The sequence below is a fragment of the Daktulosphaira vitifoliae genome, unplaced genomic scaffold (assembly GCF_025091365.1).
Source record: "Daktulosphaira vitifoliae isolate Bord-2020 unplaced genomic scaffold, ASM2509136v1 Scaffold_5, whole genome shotgun sequence".
Taxonomy (NCBI): domain Eukaryota; kingdom Metazoa; phylum Arthropoda; class Insecta; order Hemiptera; family Phylloxeridae; genus Daktulosphaira; species Daktulosphaira vitifoliae.
The window spans coordinates 13,524,435-13,536,920 of NW_026099576.1; the positions used below are offsets into that span (position 1 = coordinate 13,524,435).

A 12,486-nucleotide genomic window follows, 5' to 3' on the forward strand; every position below is an offset into this window, starting at 1 on the left:
TAATTTTTTTTCAAAATTAAGTTAACACACTAAAATTAAGATACTTTGTACTATATACTTTACAATACCGAAATCTATTTTTTATTTCATCAAAAAATTATAAGAAATTGTAAAATGCGTTGGCAAATTTACTGTATTTTTATGTTTGTTTGTGTTGTTTCTTCGTTATGCAAACCAATGAATGAAGATATAGTAAATTTCGCTTTATTTTTTTTTTTATATTGTATTACAAAATGTATTATTATAAGAATATTTTATATATTAGGCTGATAGTTATATTGCTAAAATACTTAATTACTGCACAATATTGGAACTTAGTGCAGAACAACAAAAAAAAAGAGACAAAATAGAGGTAAGTTTTATAGTAAAATTAACTGTATAAATTCATAGATAAACATTAGTAAGTCAAAAATATTAAAATTATTTAAATATGTATAAAATATTAGTATTTATATACAATTTACGAACTATTAAAAGATTCATTTTTTAATATAATGCTTCAAGAATAAAATTTCTCTAACGATTATAACCAGTTGTATACAATTTTAACGTTATAAATAAAGAATTATAATGATATTATATTTTTTTTATCAGATTAGAGAAGCTGTATTCAAACTGAATAATGTAATTTCTATTCCAGAAATAAGTAATGATGAGGTAACTATTATTATGTTGATTTGATGTGTTAAACAAAACATAATAATTTGATTAAATATAACTATTTAAAAAAAATCTACTTTTTCTGGATTAAAAATTCATAAGAAAAACCGGGAGACATCCATAATAAACCATCTAAAATTGCTAAGCAACCATTTTATTTACTTCACACGTACGTTTTTTTACAATAAAAATTAAAAATATAAATACATATAAATATTAGTTAAAAATAACCCCAGCAAACTATATATTTAAACTTAAGATTTAAAATTTTCACCACTTTATCATTTTAAGGTCTCCTAACTATTTCATAATTAACAATAAAATTTTACAATTACAATTGATTACTTGTGGCCAATATTATTCAAAATCAATATTATATTAAACATATTTATTTAAAAATTAAAAATATTGTATATTTTGAAAAATCAAAAAAAATTACATAACATCGAGGGATACGTATTTTGGAAACAATGTTATCATTATCAACACTAAACATACATTGAAACAACGAAAGCAATAACACCCCTTTTATACTCTTAATGATCTTGTCATATAGTGACGTCATCACAAAGTAATATTATCATATTTAACAGTTTACACGACTTTAATAATGAATATTTCAGTCTCAATTAACAAAATTGTTTTTCTTTTTATACATTTATATTGACTCCCTCATGGAAAGTTTTCTGTAATTATTTACGATTTAAATTAATTGTATGGTTTTAATGGAGTGTTATGTAACAATAAGTGTTCATTCACAGGTGATTTATAAACTTCTTGATTTTTGATATTTCTTAAGTATTCATTAAAACTGACCTCTATATTTTTTTTTTGTATGTCCTACGTCACATTTATTACAACTTTCACATTGTAAATGATAAATTCCCGATTTCCCCCTTCTTCTACTTAAACTGTAGAATTACGGAATAAATCTCTTAATTTATTATTTTTAGATGTTACTATGGTAATACCATAATTCTTAAAAAAATTTAAGCTAGTCTATTTTAAATACCTGGATAATATAAAATGGACGATCTTATTACTTTTTGTTCCGCATGTTAGTGAGTGTACTAGCTGCACTTCTCATTTATTCCACTTTTGTGTTAAAAAATAAATTTACTAATTTCACGTTTTCACGTTTTCGATATACCAATTAAACTGGCTATTCCTATTATAACCTCCAGTTCTTAATTAAAATCTATTTTATTCATCAGAATATTAACTAATCTGTAAACCATACTATTAAAATTTGCTTAATTTGTGACAGCTGTGGTTCGAATTATTCGGAATGTACATTAACGTATATACTGATTTTGTCGGTTTATGTCTCAATAGTACTTGAATTTAATCCATATCTCCATATAAATTTTAGAAATTTAGAAAAATATCCTAAAATTACACAAACCATTTAAATTGCATTTGTAAACTAATACTATTTTTTTTTTTAATAATGATTGTAATTTAATATTAATAAGATATTTTAGAAAAATTAAGCTTTTCTTTGGTATACTTTTTATGAAAATCAATGAAAACTCTAACCTGAGTTAAGAAAAGATTTGAAACTGATTCATATAAAAAAAACCTAGCACACAGGAGTCGCGACAATGGTGACGTGCATAGTTAGATCAAGTATAATGATATCTGACAGTGATTAAAATTACTATAAAAAAAAAAACGCTTCGATGCAAATCTGTAGATAGTGTTTAATTTAGAGAAATTGGTAGATTATTCTAAAAGCAACATCAACTCTTATATCTTTGATTATATCCTAATTAGTAGTTCTTTGATTTTAAAATATAATATATGAATAAATACTAATTATAATTATTAAATTTAGTATGAAAATAAAAAAGTAAAAAAAATTTAATAAGTTTAATTTCTTATGTCTTATGACCTTTATTTTATGTCAATTAAATTATATAATATTCATGAAAGTCAATATATTCTCCTAATAAGATATTTTAAAATAAAATAAAATACAAAACCTAGAATTTTAATAGAAAAATAGCATATTTTTGAATACGGTAGCCATTTGCGCATAGAAGATAGGTCGTCGGGACAAATTTTTTTTTTCATTTTATAGTACATAAAATAAGCTTTAATTTGATATATGTTTAAAGGACGCAGTATTTATGGAACATTTTCAAAAATTAAGTTGAAAAAGTTAGTTTTTGTAAACAAGTTGCTATTTTATATCCCCCTTGTGAGCAGAATAAGTGTTAGATTTTCAAAAAAAAATGATATCAAACAATAGGAAATTACCTAAGGTATCAATATAAAAAAATATTATGTTGATATGTTAATATTTGAAAAAGTTATGGCAGTTTTAAGTACAAAAACATCCTTATAGAATGTGATTTTTATCGCAAATATTACATTTTTTTTTAAATTTTGACAGCAATTTGCACATAGTAGATATGTCGTCGAGACAATTTTTTTTTTTCATTTTATAGAACATGAAATAAGCTTTAATTTTATATATGTTTAAAGGACGCAGTATTTCCGGAACACTTTTAAAAGTTAAGATGAAAAAGTTCTATTTTTTATACAATATTTCAAGTTTTGAACGCACCCTATATATGGGGAAATGGTCCACTTTTAATAAAAAGTATGTCAAATGAAAGATGTACTTATAATGTATTTAGAAAAAAAATTTGTGCTGATAATTACATTTTTCGAAAAGTTATAGCATTTTTAAGTTGAAAATTTAAAATCGAAAATTTTAACACAAAAATAGCGTTTTTTGAACTACGGCAGCCGTTTACATGCAGAAGATAAATGTCAGGACAAATTTTTTTTTTTCATTTTGTAGTACATAAAATAAGCTTTAATTTGATATATTTTTAAAGGACGCAGTATATCCGAAACATTTTCAAAAATTAAGTTGAAAAAGTTAGTTTTCGTAAAAAAGTTGCTATTTTAAATCCCCCCTAGTGAGCAGGTTAAGTGTTAGATTTTCAAAAAAATGATATCAAACGAGAAAAAAATATCTAAGGTCTTAGTATAAAAAAAATTATGTTAATTTGTTGATTTTTGAAAAAGTTATGTAAGTTTTAAGAAAAAAAAGTGAAAAAAATGACAAAATTTACCGATTTTTTAATTTGTAATTTTTTTGGAGATTTCCCGCATTTGCGGGGAACGAGGGAAATTTTTTCAATTTTTAAGGGTAATATCTTCAACAATATACGATTTGTGATCTTTTGACGTATTGTTGAAAGAAATCGGTCCAGTGAGAGCTGAGAAAAAGTGGCAACAGACATAAAAAAAAAAAAAAACACATCATAGTAAAATTAATGGCCCATTACGCAGCAGAACAAAAAAAAAACAGGGGGGTCGTGGCACAATGGTGACGTGCATAGTTAGATCAAGTATAATGATATCTGACATTGATTATAATCACTATCAAAAAAAAAACGCTTCGATGCAAATCTTTAGATAATGTTTAAATTTAAAAAATTGATGGTTTATTCGAAAAGTTACATGATCTGCTAGTTCCTTATTAATATCCTGATTAAGCTAAAGTATGTCAAATGAAAAATGGATTATTAAAAAATATTATTTATCAGAATCACCACGAAGACAAGTCCAGAGGTCAAATTTTTTTTTTTCCATAATAAAACATATTACATTACCTTTAATTTAAGATATATGTAAAAGTGTCAGACCTTCCGGAACTCTTTCAAAAGTTAAGTTGCAAAAGTTTTACTTTCTATATGAAATTTTTAGATTTGAAGCCCCCCCGTATATAGGGAAATGGTCTGACGTAATGCAAAGCATTGGGAATATTACGACATACAAAAGAACCCACTAAGTTGTACGATTGTCTTAACTGTGAGAGTCGTTTAAAAAATGGTGGTTTGACCAATAGGTGGGCCCAACGAATTAGTGTTTGTTCTGTGGAAAAACGGCTGGGTCCGTATAGTAAAGTGTTACTTCAACGTATACGAAATGATCGGTTCATTATAAATCATTCGATTATTCCTCGCAAAAAAGGTTCAATATTGAAAAAAAAACATTTTTTAGTTACATATATTAGCTTCGATGCGAAGCTTAGAAGGTATTGGTTTTACTATTACATGTTTTTTTTTTGTGTCTGTTAACATTTTTTCTCCGCTCTCACCGAATGAATTTCTTTCAACGATACGTAAAAGGATCACAAATCGTATCTAGTCGAAGACATTACCCTTAAAAATTGAAAATTTTTCCCTCGTCCCCCTCAAATGCGGGAAATCTCAACAAAAATTAAAAATTTAAAAGTCGGTAAATTTTGTCATTTTTTTCACTTTTTTTCTTAAAACTTCTACAACTTTTTCAAAAATAAACAAATCAACATAACTTTTTTTTATACTAAAACCTTAGATATTTCCCTTTCGTTTGATATCATTTTTTTGAAAATCTAACACTTAACCTGCTCACTGGGGGGGGATTTAAAATAGCAACTTTTTTACAAAAACTTACTTTTTCAACTTAATTTTTGAAAATGTTCCGGAAATACTGCGTCTTTTAAACATATATAAAATTAAAGCTTATTTTATGTGCTATAAAATGAAAAAAAAAAATTTGTCCCGACGACCTATCTTCTATGCGCAAATGGCTACCGTATTCAAAAATATGCTATTTTTCTATTAAAATTCTAGGTTTTGTATTTTAAAATATCTTATTAGGAGAATATATTGACTTTCATGAATATTATATAATTTAATTGACATAGAATAAAGTTCATAAGACATAAGAAATTAAACTTATTAAATTTTTTTACTTTTTTAAAGTGGAAAAAGTAATTTTTAAATTTGAATTAGCTTAAATAGCCAATTTTTTAGCTTCTATGCGAATTTTTTATATGAAAATACTAATTTTTAATAATATTAATACTTAGAAGTGATAGAAAAAGTCTAATTGCAGATTTGAAAACATCGCGAAAAGTTGATTTAGAATGAAATATTTTTGTTACTGATGAAAGTTCCTTGTAATTCAGTGCATTTATTTATAGTAACAAACAGTTTTTATTGAAATTTATTGTATCAAGCCCTTTAAATTTTTATGCACGTAAAAATAAAGCAAAATACAACTTTTTTATTATTTTTATAATTTCTCCGTTTAAATGAGAATATTAAATTATTGAATATCAATTTCATACTAAATTTAATAATTATAAATAGTATTTATTCATATATTATATTTTAAAATCAAAGAACTACGAATTAGGATATAATCAAAGAAATAATAGTTGATGTTGCTTTTGGAATAATCCACCAATTTCTCTAAATGAAACAATATCTACAGATTTGCATCGAAGCGTTTATTATGATAGTGACTTTAATCACTGTCAAATATCATCTATACTTGTCCCATCTATGCCTTGTCTACACTGTGCCTCGACCCCACTGTGCTACCGCTTTTATTTATTTATCTTTTATTAATAACTTTTTAGAATAATCCCTTATAACTTATAGGAGTGAAAACATTATTTATTTTTAAAGGCAGCATACAAATTTACTAGCTAATTTAATATTTAATGATATAATTAAGAAAATTTCTAGTCGATAACAACATTTTACGAGTACTTTGGAATTTTTTGTTATTTTTATACCTTGACAGGAGGAAGAGTACAGTCGAGAAATGTATTAAAATAAAACACCCACGTTTCACTACCAGCTATCACTACAAAATGTCAATAATTTTCAAAGTAATTTTCCAAATGTTATTATCAACCATTAATTTTCTTAATTAAGCATTATATATTAAATAATTAACTAGATTATTTAATACATTATAATCTAATTAAATAAATTTTACACTTCTAAAAGTTATAATGGATGATCCTACAAAATAATTAATAGCTGACAAATTTCAAAATAAGATATGTAACTTAATGAAACTGTAACGTGCTTTACCGCTAGGGTCCTAATAGTTAGCTAAGCTTTACGTAAACGGGCAACGCAAATATAATTTATATCCCAATAAAAGGGTAGTTGGTGGTTTCGTGACCAAATAAATATAGACTTATAACTAACAACGACAACAACGGCGTTATACCGCACGTGGTGTCGGTCAGTTAAACTACCATGTACACGTAGTAGTAAAATGGTTGTCAAAGGTGGTGTGGAGGGTCGCAGGGCTCTGAATAACACTGACGGACTCGAGAAGGCGTCAAGGAACGATAAAACAGGGTAAGAGAACGAGGTAATATGAGTAACAAGTGTACCACAAAAAGCTTTAACGCTAGTAGGGAAATGTTGCTAAGTGCGATTCATTTTGTGAAATATAACTTTTCCTACTCGCAACTTACACAAATTAATATAAACAAATTTTTGAGGTTTTTACAGTCAAGTACTATTAATATTTTCTAGGTAATTTATAGCTTTTTAATTTTATTCTGCCATTACATTATTTCTAAGCAGATATTAACTAAGAGCTCGTTGATGGTCGGTAATGACCACTACTCGTATTTTATTCTATCGTAACTATCAAATATTAACATTTTTCAATACTGGCCAGTATTTAAATAAGTTCAGCTTCAATACGGGTTAGGCAACTGTCAAATCTCAGTACTGTAATTGTAGTAAACAATTGCATTTAATAGAAATTTCTACTTGAAAAATAGTTTAATATTTTTTTTTCAAACACCAAGGGGTATACGATACCTGAAGAATTAAACCCAATTATTCAGCAAATTTTCCCAGACTCAACACAGATTTATTTTATAAAAGATGTCTTGGAAAAATTAGATGCAATTAAAGACAAGAAAACAACAAATATAATAAAGAAACTGAAAAAATACAATGGTAATGAAGAAAATTTAAATTAATTAATATATAATATAATTGTTTTGTCCTTACAAATATAATAAATAAACTACAACAATTCAATGGTAATGAAGGAAATTTAAATTAATTTATATATAATTTGACATTAAAAATAATTTTTTAGCTTCGATGCGAAGTTGAGAAGGTATTAATTTTATCATGATGTGTTTTTTTTTTTATGTCTGTTGCCACTTTTTCTCAACTCTCACTGGACCGATTTCTTTTAACAATACGTCAAAAGATCACAAATTGTATCTAGTTAAAGAATTTACCCTTAAAAATTGAAAAAATTTCCCCCATTCCCCGCAAATGGGGGAAATATCCAAAAAAAATTACAAATTTAAAAATCGGTAATTGTTGTCATTTTTTTCACTTTATTTTCTTANTCAACAAAAATTAAAAATTTAAAAGTCGGTAAATTTTGTCATTTTTTTCACTTTTTTTCTTAAAACTTCTACAACTTTTTCAAAAATAAACAAATCAACATAACTTTTTTTTATACTAAAACCTTAGATATTTCCCTTTCGTTTGATATCATTTTTTTGAAAATCTAACACTTAACCTGCTCACTGGGGGGGGATTTAAAATAGCAACTTTTTTACAAAAACTAACTTTTTCAACTTAATTTTTGAAAATGTTCCGGAAATACTGCGTCTTTTAAACATATATAAAATTAAAGCTTATTTTATGTGCTATAAAATGAAAAAAAAAAATTTGTCCCGACGACCTATCTTCTATGCGCAAATGGCTACCGTATTCAAAAATATGCTATTTTTCTATTAAAATTCTAGGTTTTGTATTTTATTTTTATTTTAAAATATCTTATTAGGAGAATATATTGACTTTCATGAATATTATATAATTTAATTGACATAGAATAAAGTTCATAAGACATAAGAAATTAGGGGTGATTTAAAATAGCAACTTTTTTACAAAAACTAACTTTTTCAACTTAATTTTTGAAAATGTTTCGGAAATACTGCGTCCTTAAACATATATAAAATTAAAGCTTATTTTATGTACTACAAAATGAAAAAAAAAATTTGTCCTGACATTTATCTTCTGCATGTAAACGGCTGCCGTAGTTCAAAAAACGCTATTTTTGTGTTAAAATTTTCGATTTTAAATTTTCAACTTAAAAATGCTATAGCTTTTTTGCTACCGTATTCAAAAATATGCTATTTTCTATTAAAATTCCAGGTTTTGTATTTTATGAATATTTTAAAATATCTTATTAGAAGAATACATGGTAAAAATAACTACCATATTTAAAAATATGCTATGATTGTGTTAAAATTCCAGGTTTTGTATTTTATTTTATTATAAGGGGATTACACTGATTTTCATAAATATTATATCAATCTAAATGACATAGTATAAAAAAATAATCATATTTAAATTTTTTTGTTTCTTTGAAGTCGAGAAAAATAACTTTGAAATTTCAACTAGCTAAATTTCCATTTTTATTAAGTGACGAATGAAACGGTAACACTTGGGTCTTTCACGACTGTGGCACTGAATTTTTTTTAAATTCTTTTTGAGTTAACAAAAAATGTTTATTTTCGATTTTTATCTCATTTAGATTCAATAACTTCAATAAATATCAAGGATTCCATTACTGTAGTCTCCTCTCGTGAGAAGAAATTCATATTAATATTATTTTACTATGTGGTTTCTTTTTTGTAGCTATCATTTATTTTCTCAGCTCTCATTTGACCTACTTTTTTGATAAATTTTTTTTTTTTAATTAAACACTATCTACAGATTTGCATCGAAGCGTTTATTATGATAGTGATTTTAATCACTGTCAGATATCTTCTATACTGGACCCAATTATGCCACGTCCTCACTGTGCTGGGTTTTTTACAATTCATTTTATATTTTCTTTCAAAATAAAAGAATTTAATTGGATGACGACATGAAATAATTAGCAAAATGTTATAAAAAACAAGAATAAGACTAGAAACAATAGATTTTATTATTTGTTCCTCCAAATACTTTTAACTATTTATTATAATATAAGTTATGTAACAATTTATAAAGTAAATAAAATGATGAAATTATACGATTAAAATATTTCATACAATTGTTAATTATTTGGCATTTTATAGCTATTTAAAAATAAAAATTGTTAACTTGAACTTTAAATTAAATCTATTTAAAAAATACTTCAACATAAGACCTTTAATAATTAATAATGAATTAAAGAATTTAATTTGTCAAACTTTAATATACTCGTTCAAATGTTTTCATTGGCTAATCATTTCATTAGTTAGATCATTTTTTTTATTTTTATACTAGTTAAAAGAATAAAATTCTAAATTTTATTATGCAAGTATACATAAATAATTTTTATTGTTCTAGTTTGTGTTTAAAATAATATTTTTTTTTTTAGGAAATGAATATATTACCCTTAAAAATTTGGTACAAATTTTAACTGATGAATATATCGAAATACCACTTATCATGGTGGGTTTCTTCAACAATTTCCTTAAAAGATTTCATAGTCTAGATACGTCAAAAACTGGATTAATATCTAAAGATAATTTCTCAAGTGTCATAGAAGCAGTTATCAAGAATAGAGATACAATAGAACATGTATTAANGTGGGTTTCTTCAACAATTTCCTTAAAAGATTTCATAGTCTAGATACGTCAAAAACTGGATTCATATCTAAAGATAATTTCTCAAGTGTCATAGAAGCAGTTATCAAGAATAGAGATACAATAGAACATGTATTAAAACCTTTAGAAGATGTAGAAAATCTGTATTATGAAGGTTCGAAGATTAAATATTAAATTAATATTTTCACTGAACTTAACACTATTTTATTTTATTTCAGCATGGTTATTGAATAAAAGAGAAGTAGTATATGATATGATCCATTCACCAAATAATAAGATAGACGAGGGTGAATCTAGTAATGCAATGAATAATGAAGTTTTATTAGATGACTTGTGTTATATAGATGAGTTTGACACAGATGAGGATGAGTGAGATGATGTTGAGGTAGATGATTATTCTTCAAAATAATTTACAACACTTGGTTTTCATAACTACAAAATTGTTTAAGGTTTATAAACTCAATAAAATATATAATAAATAATTATAAATATGAATTCTTTTTTTTTTTATTTTCATATTTGCTGCTGATTTGAATACTCAGTTATACAAATTATTATGTGTTTCAACATTTTAATACCTTGATGGGCCAAGGTATTAACGCAGCAGAATAATAGACACAAAAAAAAAACCCAGCATAAGGGGGTCGCGGCACAGTGGTGACGTGGCATAGTTGGATTAATTATAATGATATCTGACAGTGATTAAAATCACTATCAAAAAAAAAAACGCTTCGAGGCAAATCTTTAGATAGTGTTTAATTTTAAAAAATTAGTGGATTAGTCCAAAAGCTACATGATCTGCTAGTTTCTTATTAATATCCTGATTAAGATAAAGTATGTCGAATAAAAAAGGGATTATTAAAAAATATTATCTCTCATAAAAAAATGATGTTGATCCATACACTTTTCAATAAGTTATAACATTATAAAGTTCAAAATGTAAAAAATAAAATCGAGAATTTTTACACGAAAATAGCATTCGGTAGCCATTTTCGCCGTGAAGACAAGTTCAGAGGTCAAATTTTTTTTTTTTTTAATTTAAGTATATTACATAAGCTTTAATTTAATATATATATAAAAGTGTCGACCTTCCGGATCATTTTCAAAAGTTAAGTTGAAAAAGTTAATTTTTTGTGAAAAAGTTGTCATTTTAAATCCCCCCTGTGGGCAGGTAAAGGGCCAGAAATAAAAAAAAAATATACCAAATGAAAGGTAATGATATCATGCATCCAAATAAAAAAAATATATTGATTNTGTGGGCAGGTAAAGGGCCAGATATAAAAAAAAAATATACCAAATGAAAGGTAATGATATCATGCATCCAAATAAAAAAAATATATTGATTAAGTTATTTTTAAAAAAGTTATGACACTTTTAAGTAAAAGAAATTTCGAAAATTAGCGATTATTAAATTTGTAATTTTTTTGGAGGTTTCTCCTATTTACGTGGAACGAGGGAATTTTTTTTAATTTTTGAGTGTAATGTCTTCGACTAGATTCGATTTGTGATCTTTTGACGTATCGTTGAAAGAAATCCGTTCGATGAGAGCTAATAAAAGTAGTAACAGACACAAAAAAAAAAAATAAAATAATAAATTTTACATGTATCTTACCTATTTTTCTAAAAATAATAACAAAATGTCAAATTTCGTTATTTCAGAATTTGATATCTCCACTATTTACAAAATAATAATCGATTATAAAACGTAAAAGATGATAAAAAGAGAAATAGTATTGTATAATTTATAGATAATTTACCAGATTTATCAGTGAATAATTAAAAAAGTCGTATAAGGACAGTGGTCTTATTATTATCATAGTCATAATTAGAGATTTTTTAAATGTCGATGTATTACATGTAATTTTATAAAAATTAAACTTTAACTTATCTTAAAGTTAAAAAACTAATATCATTTTAGGACTTAGGGACTTCATATACGTATTATTTAATGTATTACTTGTAATTGTAAAAAATTTACAAAAATGTATCCCCTAATAACATTTAAAATTAAAAAAACCCATAAGTTGAAATGAAACTCTAAATGTGCGTATCGATTATTAGCGTCAGCCACGCGAGCCAACTTTTTTGTTGCTGCGCTCGAACATGGCGAACCAAATTATGTCGGTAAAATAGAACAGGCAAAGAAGTTTTAGTTAGGAAACCAACCCAACTTTGATAACATGCCACGCTCTAAAATAAGATAAGTTAAAATTGCTCGCGCGGCTGCCGCTCATAATCGATACGCACCTTTACATTGTTTTTGAATTTAGTCTATACCGCACACTTGTAACAATCTTTACCGTTCTTATTTTATACACCTGTCAATAGAGTTCGTAGTATTTAAACCAAATTACTAAAATATTATCTTTAATTATAAAGTTAACTTATTCATTTTT

The 12,486-nt window shown here is 25.5% G+C and overlaps 1 protein-coding gene across 1 annotated transcript; it reads left to right on the plus strand.

Annotated features, from left to right (window-relative positions):
* LOC126908193 (uncharacterized) lies at positions 1–10,463 on the plus strand. Its single transcript, XM_050690105.1, has 7 exons — positions 1–192; positions 266–352; positions 595–657; positions 7,292–7,445; positions 9,862–10,072; positions 10,159–10,244; positions 10,309–10,463. Exons 1-7 carry the CDS (start codon positions 115–117, stop codon positions 10,461–10,463), a joined length of 834 nt encoding a protein of 277 aa, XP_050546062.1. The 5' UTR covers positions 1–114.
* Positions 10,464–12,486: the final 2,023 nt, after the last annotated feature.